The sequence below is a fragment of the Malus domestica genome, chromosome 15 (genome assembly GCF_042453785.1).
Source record: "Malus domestica chromosome 15, GDT2T_hap1".
NCBI lineage: Eukaryota > Viridiplantae > Streptophyta > Magnoliopsida > Rosales > Rosaceae > Malus > Malus domestica.
Window position 1 is genome coordinate 19,738,977 of NC_091675.1, and position 23,172 is coordinate 19,762,148.

A 23,172-nucleotide genomic window follows, 5' to 3' on the forward strand; every position below is an offset into this window, starting at 1 on the left:
TCTTTTTCGTAATTTTGAATTAATTCTCGTGTATACTTGTTACCTTTATGTTTCGATTAGATTGATTTTGTTTGTAGCTTCTGATGTAGTATCAAAACCTATTTGCCTTCACATTTTCAGATATAGTATTAAATTTTGATTTGTATATAATGTGTTAATTTTGGAATAACATGTATAGTGTTGTTTGCAAGATTGTGTAATGCGTGATTGCACCTTCAGTCAATCCGTGAAGGATTGTTCTTCCCTTAGGCTAGGAAAATCTAAAAAAAATTAATGGAAAAGCCATTTCCACCGCCTTAGGCTAGGAAAATTTAGAAAAATAATGGTCAAGACGGGTTGAACTGATTCTGCAAAAAGATATCGAGGACGGATTGAACTGATTCTGCAAAAATGATAGAGGAATGATTGAACTGATTTTGCAAAAATGGTCTATGATTGATTGAATTGATTCTGTAAAAATGGTCGATGACAGATTGAACAGATTTTGCAAAAATAGTTGAGAACAGGTTGAACTGCTTGTGCAAAAATGTTTTATGACTGATTGAATTGATTCTGCAAAAATGATCAAAGACGGGTTACACTAATTCTGCAAAAATTGTCAAGGATGGGTTGAATTGATTATGCAAAAATGATCAAGGACTGATTGAACTGATTCTACAAAAATGGTCGAGGACTGATTATGCAAAAATAGTCGAAGACGGGTTGAACTGATTCTGCAAAAATGGTCGAGGACTGATTGAACTGATTCTGCAAAAATAGTCGAGAATGAATTGAGTTAGTTTACCATTTTACCCTCGTTTAATTTTGTCTTATTATTTTAGATATTTGTTTGGATTTTAATAATTTTAACCATTTGCAAGATGGCTCGTCACTGCAGTGATGAAAAAAATCATGCTTATGCATCCTGCTACAAGTTTGATCTCCATCAATTCTCATCTTCTTAACAACTAATTATTTAATCTGTACAGTATCCCCCTACTTAAAAAACATTGTAACCATTAGTTGCCCTTTTGCTTTTCTAAGAGTATCAACTGATTCATCGAAAAAAAAACAGGAACAAAATTTTAAATTAAATTCTCAATCCTTCAAAAGGAATTTGATATAATGTTGCCCCAGGTCCGACCCGAAAAAAACTTTACCTAATTATGAGCCCAAATCAATCTCTACCAGAAGAACCTAGGCCCACTGGGCCCAGTTCCTCAGGAAGAGAGAAAAAAGGTTCATCCAAGTCCAAATTATGACCAGCACTCCCATCTCTAACTAAATTCTGAAATTTTCTATTATACATTACCAATTCCTTTGTGAAATACATTACCAGTTCCTCAGGTGAACTTCTGCATCACATTACAATTGTCCCATAACAGAATGAGATCGCTACATACAATTGGAAACGAGGGTGCGGTGGCCATAGCCAGAGGCCTTGACTATCAAACAACCGGCAGCCGCTGCTTCAGAGTTCAGACTATAGCATCCGGTCCCGAAAGCTGTCTGCTTTATCAAGTCTAGCTGTACCAGAGCTTGATGATTCGGCCATTGCATCAGGAGATGCTGCTCTCTGGGATGCATCTTTCTTCAGAGAAGTTGGTATACCTGAAACTTCCTGAAGAATAAGAGGAGAACATAAGTTAACACATCTAAACACGAGGAAAGAATCCGACAGGGCAGGTCGAATGGGGCAATGGACCTCATTCTATATCACATAGTTGTCAAAACAATATAGAAATAACTGCTAATATTGCAAATGAGTAACTTAAAGCAACCAATTCCAGATCACCTTCATCAGATGCAACCGCAAGTCACAAGGTCGAACTTGATTTCCAATGCATGCCATTTCACCGTATCCCTCCCGTTCCTTGGCTAATCGTGAAGACGGAGTAATATTACTCCCCATTAGGCCGAATCATATGACATATGCAATCGCGAATTATCGAGAAAAATACAAAGACATAAAACATGAATTTTGAAAGACTAAATTCCCCATAAAATTCCAATTGGGGACGCCCCCAATCGCATAAAAAATTTCAACCTTAAACACACAACACAAGTTCCGGATTTTTAATGCACCCAATTTGTAGATATTGGGAGGTTTGAGAAGTTGATTTGGTTTGGTTTGTAGGTAAATAAAAGTTTGATTTGGTTGGATTAAGGTGATGATTCGAGGGTTAGTTGAAAGAGCGAACAGATTAAGGTCGTGAAAATAATATCAGAACTTAAACTGAAACTAATTTCTTCCAAATAAAAGAAAAATAAAATTAATTTGGAGTATGGAAAAGTGTACCTCGTAACCTTCTTTCATGGCGGAAGCTCTGCGTCTGCGTTTTTTCCAATATCCGGGAAAAGAAAAGAAACGCAGGAAGGAACACGGTTCCTTAACAGCATAGAAGAGTTAGAGAAAATACAATAATTAAATTTAAAAGCTAGGAGGAAACGAACACAACGGCCTATTAGCTCAGCTGGTTAGAGCGTCGTGCTAATAACGCGAAGGTCGCAGGTTCGAGACCTGCATGGGCCAATTTTCCTTTCTTTTTAGTCATTATTTGTTTTATTTTTAAGCCATCAAATCTGGGATCGAATTCCACGGATGGTACGGAACCGTCAAATTTTGGTGGGGATGCAGAGGTGGAAAGAGGGAGAAGTTCATGAAGAGGGTCATTAAGGCGACAGTTGCCCTAAGCGTATTATGCGTCACCACACATTCAACTTTTCCAAACTTCTTGGTATGAGAAATAATCACCTTAGCATCTCGTTTCATATCAGTCCCGTTAGAGGGATTAAACCAGCTAGGAGCAAATGGCACCATAAAGGAGATCAAATCCCGACTCTGTAGAATCATTTGCTCCAATTTAATTTCAAACTTTCAAGTTATGGTAGGAAGGTTGTCAAAAATGGTAATTGTACCAAGTTATCATCAAGAATGCCAATGCGTCTGGTTCATTTTGATGACAGTCTTGATAACTCTGATGGCAATGGAGGGCCGGCTAGCTCTCTAGGCCTTCATCTTGACGCATCAGTTTGCTACATTTCCAATTTCGTTACCATTGGAAACGAGAGCTCAATCGTAGACACTGGAGAGCCAGCCAGACTGCCACTTCTTGTCCGGCAGCTAAAATAAACGATGCTGTTGAATCCTTATATATGCCGAAATCAATCATAAAGTTAAATGACAACAATTTAGACAGTCTCAATTCAAACTTGAACAAGCAAATCTCAATCCATTTGAAGATATAAGCTGTAGAAATCAGTTTTAACCAAATCAAGTGCAAAGTACAACTCCAAAAGAAGAGCAAGGCGGAGTCCATCAACCACAACTGGTAAATTAAAGTTGCAAAAGGAAAATATGTAAGATCATGTCTCCCTGGGTGGTCCCTTCTTAGCGGCCTCAGCAGCTGCTTTCTCTGCTTCTATGTCAGCAACAATGGCATCAATTTCAGCTTCTTCAAGTTGCTTCAGACCATGATCCTTTGTCATCACAGCAACTTCTATGTTTTTTCCTCCACTCTCGACAACCTACAAAATTAGATTTTGGACAATTTGAAATTTATACTTCCCGGGAACAAAAATGTAAACGTATAGCATACAGTAACACAAGAATAAATGAGATGCTCTCTTCCCTAGTCGCAAGGTAAAAGTGATAGCCATGCAAAACATCTACACCTCTAATGCCTTAATGGCTCACTAGATATTTTATTTGGTTATTTGGACCCGCAAGCACTTTGAGCAGAAGATGTGGCACGGTTTTAGTTCTTGCAATTTCACATGCTAAGCCACTGTGTTGTTTCTAGTGCTGGCAATAAGCCAGTCGTGGCAGCTCTAACATGATCAAGCTTTAAGGTCTATGAAAAAAATTTGACAAACTTGTCACTTAACATGTGAGAGCCAAGTATACATTTGTTCCCTTTCAAAAGGAATGCACTATTACTGCATATATGAACAAATGCACTGAACAAGCATCTAAAAAAATTTGCTATGCGTCTTCATTTGCATGCATTTCCCATTCACCATTATATTACATTTCAAATCATCGTATAGCCTCAGATGGACAAAATTTATTGACTTCCCATTATTATCATTTAGAAACTTTCCCAACTTACATATAGTTGAAACACTGAACTAACTGATGAGTCCTAAATTAATTTGTTGAATTGAATTTGGGTTTGGGACATCAATAACATTCTGCGATCAGTCATAAAGAACAGAAAACTATGTGCAACAAATAAGGAAGCCAAAACAACTTACCTCAAGCAAAGCCCGGATTGCAAGCTTTACAGTTTCTTGCCCAGAAGTTTCTTTGTAGTTCTTCTCCAGAAACTCCCTTATCGAATTGGAGTTTCTTCCAGTTGCATTTGCTTTCCATGCTGAAAAAGTCCCAGAAGGATCTGTCTGATATAGTGATGGTGAATCTGTGTACGGATCAAATCCGACAATCAAAGTTGAAAGACCAAATGGTCTCACACCACCACTTTGTGTGTACTTTTGCTGAAGACCAGCAATGTAACGCGTTATGTACTCAACGGTCACTGGATCCTCGACAGTAAGCCTGTGGCTTTGACATTCAATCCGTGCCTTGTTTATCAACACACGAGCATCTGCTTTGAGACCAGCGCAGGCTAGAGCAATGTGATTATCCAGGTTCACAATCTTCCTCACTGATCTGCACAGCAGAAGAAAGAATATGGTTAGAAAGACAGTCCACAACACTCTCTCTTTCTTTTCCCTAACAAATACTCATAATGTTCAAAGGCAATTGATTTTTGTTTGACAAGAGTTCAAGGGCAATTGATTAAGACTTGAATTGCATCCGAAATGAACAACTGATATGTGGTTTGTGTTCCAGTCGAAGGGTAAGTCCACAAGGAGCATCATAAATAAAATCACACCAAATACTAAAAGGGCACATCCTTTGATGACCAAAGCATGGATCATAGATCTATACAACCTTATTGACACCAATGTACATGTAGGCCGTGCATAGCCTAGATACTGTTTTGAAAACTTGTACAGTAACTATCTTAATTCATATCTAAGTAGAGAATCCAATGTAGCAAATCAAATATTTGTATCAGAAATCTAAGGGGCTTGGTAATGCAGTCTCCTGAAATAGTCTACTACGTTTTTAATAATTTTTCGGATTCGATTAGGACTTCCAAGCATGACTGCCTATATTTTAAACAAATGGGCTGCCGAATTCCTCAGAAATAAGTAACATACAATATCTTTTGTTCACTGATTTGACTGGAATTTCAACTGTAAAATTGACATTTTGTTCTTAAACAGCGACGACCCAATTAACAACTTACCGATTAGTTTCAATTTCAATTCAATGCACCATTCAACCAATTGCAGCGATTGAAACCCAAAAAAAAATTAGAAATCGATGCGATTCAAAAACCCTAACCCTAAAGCCCACTTCAATTTTCCTCAGTTAGATCAAAGCACAGAAAGCACTTTGTGTGTGTGTGTGTGTGTGATCTCGGTACCTGGAGTCCTGGAGCTTGGCGGTGGACTTCTTCTCGACGCCGAGAACGATGGTGTCGGTGCCGCGGACGCCGACGGCGGCGTTACCCTTACGGACGGCCTCGAGGGCGTACTCGACTTGGAAGAGATGACCGTCTGGAGAGAACACGGTAATGGCTCTGTCGTACCTCGCCATCTCTCTACTGCTGCTTCTGCTTCTTTCTTCGTCTTCCTTCTTCTGATCTGGGCTTTTTCGTGCGAGCTGGTGTCTTCTGTTTTGGGGAGCTTTCTTTCCAAGTGACCAACTGACGATTATACTTCGCAATTCTCGACTTAGGCCACAAGGCACTTGTTAACCTTCCTTCGCACCACGGGGCAAAGTGGTCATTTTACTGTTGTATATGTTGAGTCATTGCATAATAGCGTAGGTTTAAACCCCGTCGATGACTAATCGAACATTTAATCTAATAAAATCCATCGTTTAACGAAAAAAAACAATGATTTTATTCTCATTTTCTCAATTTTACTGAGCAAGTCTTTTCAAATATTTTTTTCACCATTCAGGTTTAAGATGATTTTTAAAATTGGTCATGAAGTTTTAATTTTTTTTTTCATTTTATAAGGTATTTCAAATTGTACCAATTGAATGAAGATCCTCTTTGGATCTTTTTTTTGTAAGGATCTCGGAGATCTTTCAATCATGTCCGTTCATCGTACATCGTGCAGTCAGAAATCATTATAATTTTTTATATTTAAAATTGAATATAAATAGTACCTGACGAAAACTAGCGGTATGATGTACGATGAATGGACATAATTGGAGGATCTCTGGGATCCTTACAAAGAGGATCTTTAGAGGATTTGGAGAGGATCCTCATTCGTACCAATTTATATTTTGGATCGGATTAATTGCTTGATCATTCATCAAGTTGATGACATAGTGAACGTGAGATCCTTATAGGAGCTACCGTGTAAACTCACCAACTCAATGGAGTATTTTATCCAATGAGACAAAGGGAGTACAGTGATACAATTTCACAAAATCATGGTTGTGCACTGTGAGAAATCATTATAATTTTTTATATTTAAAATTGAATATAAATAGTACCTGACGAAAACTAGCGGTATGATGTACGATGAATGGACATAATTGGAGGATCTCTGGGATCCTTACAAAGAGGATCTTTAGAGGATTTGGAGAGGATCCTCATTCGTACCAATTTATATTTTGGATCGGATTAATTGCTTGATCATTCATCAAGTTGATGACATAGTGAACGTGAGATCCTTATAGGAGCTACCGTGTAAACTCATCAACTCAATGGAGTATTTTATCCAATGAGACAAAGGGAGTACAGTGATACAATTTCACAAAATCATGGTTGTGCACTGTGAGAAATCATTATAATTTTTTATATTTAAAATTGAATATAAATAGTACCTGACGAAAACTAGCGGTATGATGTACGATGAATGGACATAATTGGAGGATCTCTGGGATCCTTACAAAGAGGATCTTTAGAGGATTTGGAGAGGATCCTCATTCGTACCAATTTATATTTTGGATCGGATTAATTGCTTGATCATTCATCAAGTTGATGACATAGTGAACGTGAGATCCTTATAGGAGCTACCGTGTAAACTCATCAACTCAATGGAGTATTTTATCCAATGAGACAAAGGGAGTACAGTGATACAATTTCACAAAATCATGGTTGTGCACTGTGAGAAATCATTATAATTTTTTATATTTAAAATTGAATATAAATAGTACCTGACGAAAACTAGCGGTATGATGTACGATGAATGGACATAATTGGAGGATCTCTGGGATCCTTACAAAGAGGATCTTTAGAGGATTTGGAGAGGATCCTCATTCGTACCAATTTATATTTTGGATCGGATTAATTGCTTGATCATTCATCAAGTTGATGACATAGTGAACGTGAGATCCTTATAGGAGCTACCGTGTAAACTCATCAACTCAATGGAGTATTTTATCCAATGAGACAAAGGGAGTACAGTGATACAATTTCACAAAATCATGGTTGTGCACTGTGAGAAATTTAGGAAGGGCATGGTCTAAGAGGTTTGTTCGGTTGTAACCGGTTCGGTTTTTTGGGTCAAAACTAAAAATCAACTTGAAATTACTGTTTGGTTCGGTTTGATATTTTTTAAATAGATAATAAACAGATTGCGGCGTGCACTATTTAAATAGACGTCTCTTCTATGCAGAAGAAGTGAACAAATGTGGTATTTGCATTGACCAAGTAGCACCGTCAAGAGAACACAGATCTTTTCTTCTATGCATAAGTGAACAAATGTGGTAATGGAATTGTTTCATCAACTACAAAATATTAAGGGTTAATCTCAGTTTACTATCTTGAAATTACTTGATTTTCAACATTTGATACATCATGTTTTTTTTCATCCTAGAGTGGTATCTAAAGTCATAATTTTGGGACACTTTCTTACCTCCGTTAAGGTTGCTATTAAATCAACTGTTAACTGGTGACGTGGTGCCCACATGGACAATGATTGGGCGCCACATGTCAATATAAGGTCCACATGGATTAAAAAATTTAAAAAATTATAAATAAAATAATAATAATAATTATAAATAATTAAAAAAAAATTTCGTCTCCTACCCCATCCCATCCCCCGACCCGCCCTCCATCCCTTCTCACCTATACACCCACCCCATCCTCATCTCACTCCCTGCAAATCCACCCTTCCCTCTTTATTTTCAACTGTGCGCTGCCAGATCGAAGCTGTGGCATGCCTGCGCCAGCGGCAACGTTGATTTCTCCTCCACCTCGGTCAAGATCCTGTCTTTGGTTCTATGCGGAGTGGCTGCCATCAAGTTCATGGTGGACCTGAAAACTGACAAGTTGTTCACCAGGAGGATGAACCCAATAGAGAACAGTGAGGCATGTGCGAAGAAAAAGACAGTACAGATGCAGATGGGTCGAAAAATTAGGAAAAGCTGGTGTCTTTTGCCAAGGTGGGGCTCCAAGGTTCAAGCTCATGGGGCTGTCGGAGAGGAGAGGAAGGTTCAAGCTCATGGAGTTCACGGGTACAGAGAAGAGAAGGGAGGGAGGGAGAATGGATGGAGTGTCGAGGGAAGGGTGGGGGAGGTAGAAGACGACCCTTTTTAAAAAAAATTATTTTATTATTTATTTAAAAAAAATTAATCCACGAGGGCCCTATATTGACACATGGCACCCAATTATTGTCTACGCGGGCACCACGTCACCAGTTAACAATTGATGTAACAGCATCCTTAATGGAGGTATGAAAGTGTTCCAAAATTATGACTTTAGGTACCACTCTGGATGAAAAAAACATGATGTATCAAATGTTGAAAATCAAGAAACTTCATGACAGTAAACTGAGATTAACCCAAATATTAATGGAGTCTAAGCAATTGTGGACAATGTCGACCCAAACCTAGGTTCTGAACTTGTGCCTTCAAAAATGTTGTGCAAAAACACATAATTTTTTTTTCTTAAAAAGCTTTACCTTGGCGCAAAACCTTAACAATTAAATACCCCACATAAATAAATAAATAAAATTAATGTTGTAGACATAATTTACTGAACAATTATAGGGGCCAGAGAGAGAAGGAAGGTGCGACAATAGTAGAGAGAAATAGAGATGTGTAATTGTGGATGTGTATTATTCCACCCCATTGTGCCTTTATTTATAGTAGTAGGATAGGTAAAAACCTTTCCCTTTAGGATTATAACATTTAATAGGTAATCTACTCCTAATAGGAATATAACAGGTATTCCGAGATATACTAGGATTTACACAATCACATTCCTAATCTAATAGGACTGCAACACTCCCCCTTGAGTGTGTAAATACTCAAGTAAATGGCCCATCAAGTCTTCAGTGATGAAGTAAGTATAGTTGATGAAGTTGTCGGTACAATGAGCAAATGCGAGTCTCATATCAACGGAAGAATGCATAAAAAGTAAAACTCACAAAACCTCGCTATGGTAAAACCCAAGGTGGGAGAAAACCCATAGACTAAGGAGAAAAGTGAGAAGTTGCATTAAGTCAAAACTATACGTCTTTTGGACGCAAGTAGAATAGCTCACAAGGGTATGATCAGACCAGGATGGGTGCCACGTTAAAAACTAGTTAGGTAGCAAAAATCCAGTAGGAAAAATGCTCTTAATCGTAGGGAAAAAGAGTACATTAAGATCAAGTGAGTATACTTCTAGATACTCCCCCTAAGTTTGACATAACTTCCAAATGAGAACTACAAGCATTGCATTTGATAGTTAGACATACCAATTCCTCAGACAAACTTTTGGAAGGTTGACTACGGCAATGACGTCGTGTAGAGGTCAGCAAGGTTGTATGGGATCGGCTTGCATGACTTCAATCTCCTAATGCTTTGCTAATGTAGATGTGGACGCAATATGTCTTGGTGTTGATTTTGTTGATGTATCATGGCTTGGTCGGTTTGATACATACGGCATAATCTTCATGGATCATTATTGGCACTCAACGATGGATGAAAATACAGCAAGTACTTCGAATATGCTTAACAAGAACTCCTAACCATGTTTCACTTGTGGCATAGTGAAGTAAGGTGAGTCTTGGAACGATTCGAAGCTTTCGCAACTAAGGTCATATCATGGACTTCCAAGATATTGCGATATCCCTAACGGTAAAGACATAACCATTTGGGGATTTTGCCTTTTGCGAGTTTGATAAGTAACCTACGTCAGCATAACAAACAAGGCAAGCATCATTTCGAGGATCAGGGGGGTTGGATCCGTTAAGATGCGTTGGGATTTGCCCATGTAGTACCTTCAGGGTACGTCTTTCATACCAATTCAATGGTTGCGTGTAGGCGTGGTGCTACATCTTTACCAAGATCAATAGTGAAAGAGATGTCATGTCAAAATACAATGAGCTAAGTACAACGAAGCACAAAGTTGAACTGAGATATGGAATTTCAGATTCCATATCCTCTTCAAGGGTCTCATTTGCATATAACGTATGGACGATAAAAAATATATTCAAAGGTGACACATTCAGGGTGTAGTTCGACTGGTAGACCAAAATACCGTTAGAACAATGCTTCAACTTCAGGTCAAGGCATAAATGAGTTTTCCTAATATCCTTTATCTCAAATTCCATCTTTATGTGCGAGGCAGTTTTCTTAAGCTCTTTCAGAGTCTTAGTGAGATTCGTGTTAACGACATAAACTGTAACTGTAGCAATTTGGAATAAGACTTCATAGTTTAACACGCAATGGCATAATTCATATCCCTGACTGATCAAATAATCACTTAGACAGGTATACCAAATCCGTCGGATTGTAAGTGAACGCCTCAAACAAGTTAAGAGGGTGTTCCGTGGTTTTGGGACTATTTGAACCAATCCATGTAATTCTTCGGGAACTTACATGTCAATCTCAGTATCTATATCCCCATGGAGAAACACTAACCACATTTCATAATGCTGTTATCAATCACAGGACGTTTGAGAGAAACCTTGCGCCATAAGGCGTGCATCATATCGTATTATTTCATTCATCTCATAACGCTTCCTTTCCCACTTGTAACACAATAAGGTTACCTTGGATAGTGTAGGAACGACAGGTCCAATACACACTTTGGTAAGGAATTTGACCTGGATTGTAACTTTAGTTGTCCAATCAGTTCTACGTTATCACTTAATCAACGGAACACGGTTCGATATCGTCGCTTTTCATTTATGTCGGTAGCTACCATATAAGTGAAAACATCATCGATGATAATCTCATTTCAATTCCATTAGCTTATCCAAACTAGTATACTGGACCAAGAACTTTAAGTTTCGGGAGAAATCCGGATTAATCTCATGAGATGGAAATGATTTGAGACAGCGATCAAGTGTAGATTCATTTTGTGTCATGCCTTCCTCTTCGAGGAAAGTGAATCCTACGAACCAAATGATCTGTCATGCTCCAAACCAAGACAGATTGTTTGGTTATCCGCCAATGTACCGGACCGTCCAAAATGAGCTTCCAAACCGTCTAACAAGGGTGGCACACCCTCCAGGGATGTTGACTTGACGTCCGTTAAGTACGTCTATCCTTGCAGGCATGTTTGCAATTGGTTTATGATCTCGTCACTGGAGCGACATTCTGAAATCTAGAATTTATCGCACTTACTTATCACACTTGTGTGGTATAGGGATCGAGATGAGACATAGTGAGCAACGTCTACTCAAATTCGGGTTATTCTCCAGGAACATTGACGTTCTTATTTCCCCTTAAGGGATGGAAGACTGTCTCATTAAATTGACAACCCGCAAATAAGCTGTAAAGAGATCGCGTGCAAAGGCTCTAAAAGAGCTAGTGTGAAGGAGAATCATTATCGACAAAAGATACACATCCTTCGTTGAAGACCCATAGTGGTACGTTGTGGCGGCATAACTTGGCATATGGAATGCATACCCAAATGCGTAAATACGAAAATCGTTAGGTTTGTACCCAGTAACCAACTATAACGTCATATAGGTTGGGTGGTAATGTGCCTCAAGGCGGACCAACATAACTACGTACAAGGATTGCATAGCCCTAGGCAGAAACTAAAAACTTGGTACGTTTACCAAAATTCGGGCGATAATTTAAATTGCGCTTTATGATCACTAAGCGAGGCTATTTGGGGTGAATAATGGGAATTCGATGTTCAATTATAAACCCAAAACGACATGCAATACTTTATCGAAAATTGTCGATATAAACTCTCTGGCATTATCCAGTCTCCCGAACCTTATGAGATAAGTAGGGGTGGTGAACCCTTAATCAGCCATGAGGTTTAGCAGCAATGTGTATGGACAAACATGTGACCAGTTTGTCGATTCATCAACCAAAATCATAAGTATTTATATGGTCCGTATTTTGGATGAGTCCACATATATTCCCTTAAATCCACTGTGAAAAGAGAGTCGTGTCATATCTTTGCGAGGAATGATATAGAAAATCAATTTCCTTAATGAGCATGAGTGTGCGTGTAAGTATAAGGTCCTTACTTCGGGTAAGGAGATGCGTTGTAGCATCATTGTTCGACCTAAGTGTCCCAAAAGGTCATGCCAAAGCAAGTAAACTGCTCAATCATCCAGCTCCAGGCCGGCCACATATGGCATATGCCTCAGTTGGGGGACATCCCATTAGCCCAAAGTTAAAGCTTCAGGCTCATTTTTGGAGGTGGTGCAAAGATATTTCATTCTATGTTCTTCAGTGGTTTCATTTATGATCATTGTCATCTCGAATATCCTTAAAAACTCAACGTCAGGGAGAATTTAAGGTCCCTTAAATGGTGATTCAGTACCATTCATACAACGAGGAGCGTGCCAATGCTCTTAATCATGTTGGATAGACTTGAAGTCGTTGTTAGAGATGTGATTTAGGTGTAAAGTTAGTGTGCGTAGTACACATTCATCCAGACAACTAACTTTCCCACATTCATACTTAATCATATGTTTAATTGAATCGGTTACATGTATTAAGAAACATAATTCAATTAACTCATATTCGAGGACAATATCAATAAGATTATCCATAAGTAAAACATACACCAAACTTGAATCCAAGAACATGGAAAAATGTTCACAAAGTAAATAGTTTACTAAGGGGATTCGACCAATAAGGCCATCCATGTCAAAATTTTGCTCTTCCAACGGTGTTCGATTGAGCAAAATTAGTCTCACATATTGACTACTAGAATGGTACTCCTCAACGGTATTGGTAAGGGCACGAACAGGTGCATAACCAATGATCTATTCCATCGATACAGAAGTAGATTCTGCAAAGGTTGAGGTTTGGGAATATTATCCCTTATTCTTAAGTTTTAGGTCTTAGGTGCCAAGGATCATGCTTCGGGCATGATGCCACACCTTGGCCGGCCCTGATTCTACCATATGTTTGTGGTACTAATCAGATCCGAGAATGTGGTAAACTTTCGTTTTCTACACTGCTGCGTCATGGGCGAGTTAGAAACATGGAAGGATGAGAAAAGTATTCTTGAGGCAAAATTTGATCCGATTTATAAACTTCAAAATTATACTCATTCATGGACGTAATCATGATGTGCTTCAGGCAATATCTTTCATGATTAGACAATCCGTAGGGGCGAGCCAAAGAGCCATGGAATCTTCGTTCAAGAGGTACTTCCGTTTGTAATGCTTTGGGTATAAGTCTTCAAATGAAGATCATGGTGGAGGCTTATTCAGCTCTTCTTTGCCATTGTTGGCTTCAATGTTTTCTCAGCTTCATGATAGTCAAGTGGAGATTCACGTCTTGTACCCCACATTAAGTGGTTTCTCTTAGAAACTTCCAAACCAGGAAATCGAACTTGTGACGGTTCGACGATCCACTGAATTGGAGGGAACAAGATTGTGATTGGTGCTATGGGAATGAATCATCTATGAGCATCAAAGTTAGAACATTTGAGTTCTAAGACATGGTTTTCATGAAAAACGTCGGATTTTCATGGGTGTATTGTTTTATGAAAATTTCAGGTTTCAAAGGCACTAAATTTGAAACTACAGGTTCAATTTAGTTTATGAACATTTAGTTCATAAAAGAGAGGTTCCTGTAAGAACACAGAATGCAATATACAACTAAGTGTAGTGGATTTAAGGTTCTTTGGGAACTCAAGTGTGAGTGTTTCGGGACTACAAAAGTAAGTCAACGGTTCAAAGAAAAGAAATAAAATATTGAATCGTTAATGTCCAAAAGTGATATTCAGGTCAATAATTTTGGATTCATTATCAGATTAATGGACTGCAGGTCACTTTTAATTAATTCAATAAATCGAGACTATTCGGGGTCGATTGTAGAAGCAAAAAAAAAAAATAACGTTTGGGTTAAAATGATTTAAAATGCCAAAAATTAGCATTGGATTCAAAAATCCATAGCCCAATAACATTGGGCTTGGGTGCTGTGAGTAGGGCACCAAAAATGTGGGTTGAAAAGAAAAAACAAGCCGAAAATGGCTTTTGGGCCGAGAAAACCACAGCCCAACACTTGTTGGATGGATATGAGATGCACGGCCTGCAACATGCTGTAAAGGGTAAGCCACGGCTACACGACAGCCCAAATAGGTGCTAGTGGGTTTGGGAAAGCTGATTGCAGCCCAGCGTATGAAGCAAGTTGTAGGCTTGCAATTGTGACGTGGGCTGTGTGTTGTGAAAAGCCCAACATGCGCTAGCTTTTTGGTCAAAGGTCGTGGGTGTGAAGCCCAATACCAAGGACTTAGTCCTATTTCGTGGGCCAAAAAAAAGTTAGCCGAGAGCCCAAGTTTCAAGAGCTATAAGCTCAACTAGTTTGGCGAGTCAAGGCTTCCAGCCGTGGCCTGGTTGCGATTTTGGGCTTTTTTCTTTTCTTTCTTTCTTTTCGATTTCTAGGGTTTCAGAACCAAAAAAAAAAAAAATCATGCTTCTATTTTATTTCGATTCTTTGACTCACAAATTCCACATAGCGATTTTATAATTGCGTAATGCATGAAACAAATATATATATTGACAAATATATGAAACATATACAATATATATATATCGGAAGGAAAATATAAACATAGGGGGGTTCATGTATCATGGGGAATGTTTTCATGCTTCAAGGTTGTGTCAAATATCTTACTTTATTTTAAGCGTACCTGATTGGTAGAAAACAACAAAAGCCTTTGAATTTGTAGAAGATTCTTCTCGAAAAGCCGGAATTGCATATCCAATGCGTTGTATCACGTTCAACATAGAAAAATTAAATTGAATCAATAGCATGTATATCAATCCAATAAAATAATAAATTAATCATAAAAAGAATGATTAAAACGTAATACTCCCCTGATTGAAGAATAAACTCTCTTTAGCGTAGCGTTAAGAGCGTGCTGATAACGTGTTGTAGGCATAATTTACTGAACAATTATAAAGGCCAGAGAGAGAGAGGGAAGGTGCGGCAATAGTAGAGAGAAAGAGAGATGTGTAATTGTGGATGTATGTTATTCCACTCCATTATGCCTTTATTTATAGTAGTAGGATAGGTAAAAACTTTTCCCTTTAGGATTACAACATTTAATGGGTAATCTACTCCTAATAGAAATATAAGGGATATTCCAAGATATACTAGAATTTACACAATCAAATTCCTAATCTAATAGGACTGCAACAATTAATATATTTTTAATTCGGTTCAGTTCGAGTTGATTTCTGAACTATAAAAATCGAAACTGAACCAACCAATTTTGATTCAGTTCGGTTTTACACATTTGGTTCGGTTTCAGTTTGGTTTTCGAATTGGTCTTGTACCCTCTCAGGTAGCTTCGCCAGATTTGGGTGAACTGTGGCCTACTTACTCTGCAAAATGTAATTAACTTTGGCCTAATTAGCCTGCAAAATGCTATTTTCTTTCTTTTGGGTAGGATTTAGCAAAAGAAGACCTTGCTCTTCTCATATTCTCAGAGCCAAACAAGCAAAACACAAGAAGCTATTGGGGCATATGTGACATTTTAGTCTGCATAATTAGGAGGACAAGTGGATTATACATCTCTAATTTACAGGTTATCTGTCTGCCTAAGCAAACTTTGCCAAAATTTGCTTACATTTTCGCCTGATATGTTGAAAAGTTAATTAGGCTGTGGTTCTAGTGAGTGAAAGAATGGTAGACACCATCAACTTGTAGTCAATTGGCTTTGTTAAATAAGCATCCATCCCCACCTCCAAGCACTTTGCTTCATCTGATGACATTGCATGAGCCGTTAGGGCAACGATCGGAATGTGTGAATCCGTCCCCTCCTCCGATTTCCTGATTGCTTTCGTTGCTTCATAACCGTCCATCTTCGGCATCTGGTTCACATAAACACACACAAGTTGATCAACTTCATGAATCATGACACGACGTGATGTATGTTTAAGAAACAAATTGTTATATTTACAGCGCTCCGGATTTGTATAGGGTTTAGGGGTTCTTCAGTACTAAGTAGTAGGGTTTAGTCCTTTGAAATGTTAACTCCTTTTTCTTTTTCTATATGTAATTCTTCCATCGTGAATAATGTAATGCCGAAAAAACGAGATTTTAAGAGCTTAAGAAAAATAGATATGAATTGTTTTTTGAGTTCTGATTCTTACCTGACAATCCATTAGAATCAAGTCGAATGGACGGAAACCCCAACTTTGATTATCTGAATTCGTATCTCCGTCTTTCGAGTGAAATTCACTTCTACGATCTTCTGCAGTGATCATACAGTTCAGAGCATCTACTGCCTGCAGTCCATCAGCCACAGCAATCACAGTAGCCCCCATTTTTTCGAGCATTATGGTTGCAACTCTCTGCAGTACCGGTGTATCTTCTGCAAGAAGAATGCGCACGCCTTCAAGAGATTTTTGTTGATTCATCGCCCTACTTGTATACGAACTACCATTCTCTTTAGAACTGCTGGTGGTCGAACTCTGTTCTTGAAATTTTGAGTTTTCGCATTGAGGTTCTGTTGCATGGGATGCTTGACTAGTACTGCTCATTACTTTATGTTCTGTGTCTTCCATGTCTTCTTTCCTTGAATTATTGTCTTTCGAGCATACGCGCGTGAGTTCAACTAAGCAGCTGTTAACCTCTTGGTACTGCGATGAACTGGGTTTCATGATCCCGTCTCTTTGTTTTTCTTCGTCATGAAAGGTGTTTTCAGAATTAGAGTTGTTCTTTTCGCATATATCAGAATCATCAGAGCTGAAGACAACATCGAAGTGAATAGAATCGATCTCAAGGCATTCATGCAAGTCACCTTCTTTCGTGGTAGTTCTCAAACCATTTGCATTTCTACTCTGCGTTTCAAGATTTCTCTCTTTCATCACAGCTTCCAAAATATGAACCATTTTCGCCTTGTACAGCGGTTTATTAACCATCAAAATATACCCTTTTCTTCGGAGCTCCATCTTCACGGCGTTGGATGTATCATGATTCAGTATCCATGCAAACTTTGCTTTGCCCGAGTACTTGTCAAGGAAGTTAAGCTGTTCCTTCCATATATCTGTGCTCAAGTCAAGCAGCCCTATATCGACAACCATGAGAAAAGCTGGGTTCCTCATGTCATATGTGTTTCGTATTTCACCTCTCAGAGATTCACTCAGCGAATACTGTGTTTCAAAGCTGTTTTTAAGAGATGAATTCCTGCTATGAAAGAGTTCTCGAAGAATTTGTGTCAGTTCATTCCACTCAGATGTTGCCAAAGTGAACACTCCATTTTTCCGTAACCACTGGGACATAATCAGTCTCCCCATGCTGCCGTGTAGTGCAAGCAGCACCTGCATTCACATTCAATCATTATTAGTACCTAAGTACAAGAAATCCATATAAACGTCTCAGTTTCTGGTTTCGGATAACCTGAAAATCCAAAAGAAAGTTAACTTACCACTACATTTTGCTTTGCAAAATCTACTTGACAATGTTGCTCCGTGCCGTCTGCAGGCGTATTGAGAACCAAGTAAAATTGCATTAAAGTACCCTGCCCGTCCTTCTTCACAACCTTGATTTCTCCACCCATCTTGTTAACCTGCCATCACCGGTATACAATTATTTGAAGCGTAAAAAGGAAACATGGAGAAGATGCAGAATAGCATAACATTGTTGCATGTCCGAGTGAAAACTGATTACAACTGGAAAATTTTCAAGCTTGCAGCTGATAATGTGATTGTTCAAAGGTCATAACTTACACAAAACTCGGATAATCTTTGTGTTTCGGTGTTCGTGGAATGTGATTATGAAATGTAATTTACTTTGACATTCACGACTACTCTACATACTTAGAAATTGTTAACTCACCAATGTTCGTACAATGCACAGTCCAAGTCCAGTTCCACCATGTCTGAAAAACAAGATAACAGAGATAAGCATGCCGGGAAAAACCACAGGACAGTGGAAGTTGCTTGATTTACTTACGTTCGAGTTGTTGAGGGATCAGCTTGCTCAAAGCTTTCAAAAACAGATTCCCATTTACTCGGATCAATTCCTGGAAAATATAGTAAACGGATAAATGACGCAAGTTATCATGGGAAAAAACGTTTTCCGAGTGAGTTTTTGTGTGTGCTTGAAATAAGGTTCTCCGTTGCATACCGCAACCAGTGTCATCAACTTCGAACCAAAGAACCATTTTGTTGTTGTCTTTCTTGGGAGCATTTTTAACATGGTTGCCTTGCTTCAGCTTTGCCTTATGAGACGGTGGCAAATTTTTCTGATCATGAAGGATTCTCCTGGTGTCACCGGAAGTGTTCAAGTTCTCACACGATCCTCTAAGTATAACGTGACCCGCTGCAAACATTTGTCGCAATTCTTCATACAAAATACAAGAAAAGTTGTATAAAACAGAGCTAAGCGAAATGGGTATAGTATGGAAGTTTTACTTACATGTAGTGAACTTGATAGAGTTACTGATTAGATTAGCAAATATTTGAACAACTCTTGCAGAGTCCCCTCGAACTAATTTCGGCATATCATCTGAAAAATAAAAGATCGATCAAATAAAATTTTGACGAAAAAAATAGAATGACTGGTAATCAAATACTAAGCATTTCTGTTTAATAATACCAGAGAGATCTAAAACAGTCTCCACATTGTGCTTATTGCACTGCACAGAGAACATGTCGAAGAGCCCCTCGAGTTCTCTTCCCAGATCAAACTCGGCTTCTTCCAACACCAGTTTTCCAGATTCAACCTGCAACATATTCCAGCATCAATTTTTTCTTTCATATTAGCCAGTCATTAGTTTCTTTTCTGGTTAAACGGTGCGATGTCTTTATGTCTCACCTTGCTGAGATCTAATATATTGTTGAGAAGCCGAAGTAGAGCGGTCGAGCATTTTCTGATCTGAGTAACTGTGGAGTATTGCTCATTTGTAAGGCAATCATCACTGATCAGAATGTCCAGCAGCCCAATCACTGCCGCCATTGGCGTCCTCAGTTCATGACTGCAATACAACAAAGTGACATACAGTTGAATTAGCTCACAAGGCAATATTTTAAACTACTCTAACTATAAAGAGGGGATCAAACTCGGGCGCATGGGGGCAGGGTTACTTCCTAGGCCAAGATAGCGTGGGCTTGTAACTTAACATGGCATTAATGTGATTGGCGTGTAATGAAATCTCGATTCTACCTCATATTGGCTAGAAATTGGCTTTTGTAGTTGCTAGATGCCTCGGCCCTTCTTCTTGCATCAAGGTGACTTATCAGCTCTGCCCTCAGTTTCATTTCCTTTGAAACTCCATTTGTGAGTATGAAAATACAAACACATCCAATCACCAGAATGCATAAGGATGCAGATATCAGTATAACCAACGTTTTCAACGCTCTTTCATCTACCTTTCCCATTATATATTTTCTCGGAATGATGATAACTCCTACCTGCACAAAGCGTAACGATATAGTTTATTTCTTAAATGTTCTAGACAACTGTATTCTTCATAATCCCACATTGGAAACTTGACAAATTAAAATACAGTATATAAGTGAGTAGTTACGCTACTAATATCACTGACGCCTTTTGTGATAAAACCCCAAACAAATGTCCATTAAATACAAGTTGAAAACAGTTGGTGTTTGGAAAAAGCTTACCAGAGGAAGTTTCTTTAACTTCAGAAAAAACGAGTCGATGTAATACTGCTGGTTTCCAAGCCTGGCATTCTCAACATGAATCTCATGACTAGGAGGAAAATTGTCACCATAGGCTCGCTGTAACCACTCCGCTCCTGCGTGTATGATGTGATCCTCAGAATCAACAGCCATCATGAGCTTAGGGCCTCTCGTCGAGTTCCTCAAAAGAGGAGCATTTGTTGACGTAGCAAGCAAGTAACCTTCCTGAGAAGTTAAATAAATATGTCCACTGTGAAACTCTACAAGCTCTTTCATCAGCTGCCCTACACTGTACAGAGCTGTAGTAACACCCACAACTGCCACTATGCTTTTATTTGAAGGGTCAGAAACTGCCAGCGCAGCTGAAAGCAGTGGTGAATCCGAGTACTTGCTCACTGCCACGTGCCACGTTGCCACACCATCCGGCACTTGTGACAGCCCTGCAATGTTGATGAGGTCATCCGGCTGAATTTGGGTTGCTTTCCCTGTCTTCTCCCCTGTGACTGGGTCAAGTGGCTCGCGGTACCATTTTGCAGAAATGTTGCCGTGTATGGACTGATCACTCCACTCCTTATGTGTTGACAGCATATTAGCATCGTACACACCACTTGCGCTGATCGAATAGTTTGCGAGATCAGAGTAGATATAGTATGTGTTGTTGCTCCTGTGGTCTCTGTGGAATGCCTGGACAAAACCATTTCTGTAATTTATAGTGATTGCATTCAGAGCCTTCCGACTCACAAACATTGCCCACGTCACAGCCCTCATCGAGGCATATAGCTGCTAAGAGTAGGAAAAATGTATCAAATCAAGAACATTGCTGAACAGTCTCGAATCAAATCTACAAGAACACGAAAAATGGCTCAACGATTAATCAACCTCAACTTGTTCTGCTTGACTAGTAGGGTTGCTGTTCCGTTTGATCACATACTCCGAGAGCTTAACCTGTGCTGCAGTTATCTCAGCTGTGGAATTCAAGATGTTCCACATCCTTAAAATTGGACGTTGCAGAAGTTCGTAGCGAAGCCCGTACGCTAAGTTGCTTAGAGATTTTGCAGTGTAGATCCTTGTGAAATGCCATGTCAGTATGGTAAGTAGCCCTATCAAAATGGCTAGCATAACCTGCATTAAAAATCACCAATATAGTAAGGCAATGTGTAATCCGTACGCTAAGTTGCTCCTCCGCCTTGCAAATCACAGTTTTGCGCATTAAAAGTGCAAACAGAATAATTTATGTACACATGTCAACCTGTAATTTGCAGGTAATAAACAAGGTTTTTCAACGAAACGAAGAAGTGAGTGGCGCTGTCCTTCTAACTAACATCAAGCTTTACATATTGATCATGTTTTCAATATCATGTGACTGATTTGTACTAACCATGATGGCAAGGCGGGCGACAAAGACGCTGTAGTAGGAGGAGAGGCAGTGAGCATTTCCATACTGGAACTGGTCTCTTTCAACATCCCTATGAAAGATTCTTCTGCCCCGAGGAGTTGTAGTACTGTTCTTTCTCCAAGGTGTGGCAAAACCTGAAATTTTATCGAACACTTTTCCTAGAGGAGTTGCCATTGCTGAATATTCATGAGCACTATCACATGAAACTTAACAAATCATGCAGACTTAGAGAGAGAGAGAGAGAGAGAGAGAGAGAGAGAGAGAGAGAGAGAGAGAGAGCTGTTGGAGTGGGTGGGATTATAAAATGTACTGGTTTCTTGAGTCACAGCACTTTCTGCTTAATGCAATTGCGTAGTGAGTGGGAAGTTCTTGTGAGTGGTTTTTATTCCTTCATCATCCAGAGCATCAATGCCACATCTCTCTAAAATCTGCTTTTTTCAATAGTGCTTTTGCCCAAATTCTGACTGCTGGCTCTGGTGGTGCTTTTTGGATCTAGGGCAACCCATCCAGTTGTTTAAGGCAGAAGCAGACATTGAAGTGAACATTTTATGGTGCTTCCATTACACAGCTATTTGAGAATTACATTATGTGGGTTAGCCAGGGCCCACAAGGCTCGTGCTACTAAGGGAAAACCTTATCAACTGGATATGGTACTCTTTTTGTTTTGTTACGAGCGATAGCAAATGGAGAATCGAGCACAAAACTCTCGTCTTTTTTTCTTTATATTTTCTTTAATTCAACATTTGAGATTTGTAAGGTTCGAACTCATAACTAAAGTAGATCATAATTTATTGATTTGAAATCGATAGAATTAGTCCCTAAATTTGTCTACAATCAATCATTTTGGTCATTCCATGAAAATTCTCCATAAAATAAGGATAAAATGACAAAAATACCCTCAATTTATGTTAAATCATTTTGGCCTATTGTTTATTATATTGAGGGTAATTTTTTCATTTTGATCCTTATTTAACATAATTTTTCTCCAAAAGACCAAAATGATTGATGGTGGACAATCTCAGAGACCAAAATGAGTAGTTAGGCAAATCTCAGGGATCATTTTGGCTAAAAAGCCTTTATTAATACGATAATTGTCTACCAATGAAATTCACCAAATGGAAAGACAATCGGAGCGAGTTTAGCATGAAATAAAAGATTTGTTCTTGTTTTGATACTGTCAATATTGGAGAAAGAGAATCGAACATAGGACTTTGGATGCAAGTTTGATTATAACATGTTCTGTTTTCTTTAATCCAACGTCTGAGATTCGTAAGATTTGAACTCAGAACCTCTTCCAACAAGGTAAAAGAAGATGACGATACACGAAATCATAGTCGAGGATTGGATTTTTATACTATGGATGTCTCTACCAATGAAATTCACCAAATTTAAAGATAATATAAGTGAGTGAAGGTTAGGCTTCACTCACCTAGGGTTTATTCCATTGGCTGAATTTTAGAAACTGAGGACACTTTCACTGAACATTTAAGTGGTACCAGAAATTTCTTCCAGAATTCAGAGTGAGAGTCTCCCAACGCTCTTTCAGTTTGTCAACAGTCATCATGTTTCTTATTTAGTTGGTAGAAATGATTTGGAATAAACTTAGTAAACTGCAGGGGTCAAAGTCCTTAATTAAGGTTACTTAAGGAGAAATAGTGTCCTACAAACACCATCATTTAACCCTATTTTGGAAGTCT

General features: G+C 38.7%; 2 protein-coding genes, 1 long non-coding RNA gene and 1 other non-coding gene across 5 annotated transcripts; 1 reads left to right on the top strand and 3 right to left on the bottom strand.

The window, feature by feature from the left end:
• Positions 1 to 1,257: 1,257 nt before the first annotated feature.
• Positions 1,258 to 2,415, bottom strand: LOC139192475 (uncharacterized). Its single transcript, XR_011576648.1, has 3 exons — positions 2,279 to 2,415; positions 1,775 to 1,857; positions 1,258 to 1,600 (listed from the first exon to the last, which is right to left on the bottom strand). It is a non-coding gene; the product is annotated as an uncharacterized lncRNA (long non-coding RNA).
• A 23-nt stretch (positions 2,416 to 2,438) lies between these two features.
• On the top strand, positions 2,439 to 2,512 carry TRNAI-AAU (transfer RNA isoleucine (anticodon AAU)). Its single transcript has one exon. It is a non-coding gene; the product is annotated as a tRNA-Ile (tRNA).
• A 673-nt stretch (positions 2,513 to 3,185) lies between these two features.
• Positions 3,186 to 5,927, bottom strand: LOC103401064 (proteasome subunit alpha type-7). The gene is made up of 3 exons (XM_008339772.4): positions 5,478 to 5,927; positions 4,237 to 4,651; positions 3,186 to 3,507 (listed from the first exon to the last, which is right to left on the bottom strand). Exons 1-3 carry the CDS (start codon positions 5,648 to 5,650, stop codon positions 3,346 to 3,348), a joined length of 750 nt encoding a protein of 249 aa, XP_008337994.1. The 5' UTR covers positions 5,651 to 5,927; the 3' UTR covers positions 3,186 to 3,345.
• Positions 5,928 to 15,883: 9,956 nt separating this feature from the next.
• LOC103401063 (histidine kinase 1-like) lies at positions 15,884 to 21,994 on the bottom strand. Of its 2 annotated transcripts, none has more exons than XM_008339770.4 (13): positions 21,458 to 21,994; positions 20,959 to 21,201; positions 20,062 to 20,862; positions 19,604 to 19,851; positions 19,256 to 19,415; positions 19,037 to 19,163; positions 18,857 to 18,946; positions 18,566 to 18,760; positions 18,392 to 18,461; positions 18,275 to 18,317; positions 17,865 to 18,005; positions 16,588 to 17,757; positions 15,884 to 16,305 (listed from the first exon to the last, which is right to left on the bottom strand). In XM_008339770.4, exons 1-13 carry the CDS (start codon positions 21,647 to 21,649, stop codon positions 16,090 to 16,092), a joined length of 3,696 nt encoding a protein of 1,231 aa, XP_008337992.3. In that variant the 5' UTR covers positions 21,650 to 21,994; the 3' UTR covers positions 15,884 to 16,089. The 2 variants fall into 2 exon arrangements, with proteins under 2 accessions (XP_008337992.3, NP_001315647.1); NM_001328718.1 differs by having other exon boundaries at positions 16,090 to 16,305; positions 20,062 to 20,859; positions 21,458 to 21,649.
• Between the last annotated feature and the right edge of the window lie 1,178 nt (positions 21,995 to 23,172).

Excerpts from the sequence above, each read along its gene's own strand:
- LOC103401064 (XM_008339772.4), bottom strand. The coding sequence starts at position 5,650 with ATGGCGAGGTACGACAGAGCCATTACCGTGTTCTCTCCAGACGGTCAT. Across the intron at positions 4,652-5,477 it reads GCCAAGCTCCAGGACTCCAG|ATCAGTGAGGAAGATTGTGA; the intron begins GTACCGAGATCA and ends TCTGCTGTGCAG. Across the intron at positions 3,508-4,236 it reads CAATCCGGGCTTTGCTTGAG|GTTGTCGAGAGTGGAGGAAA; the intron begins GTAAGTTGTTTT and ends CTAATTTTGTAG.
- LOC103401063 (XM_008339770.4), bottom strand. The coding sequence starts at position 21,649 with ATGGCAACTCCTCTAGGAAAAGTGTTCGATAAAATTTCAGGTTTTGCC. Across the intron at positions 18,006-18,274 it reads TGTGCATTGTACGAACATTG|GTTAACAAGATGGGTGGAGA; the intron begins GTGAGTTAACAA and ends CGGTGATGGCAG. Across the intron at positions 17,758-17,864 it reads TTGCAAAGCAAAATGTAGTG|GTGCTGCTTGCACTACACGG; the intron begins GTAAGTTAACTT and ends ATGTGAATGCAG.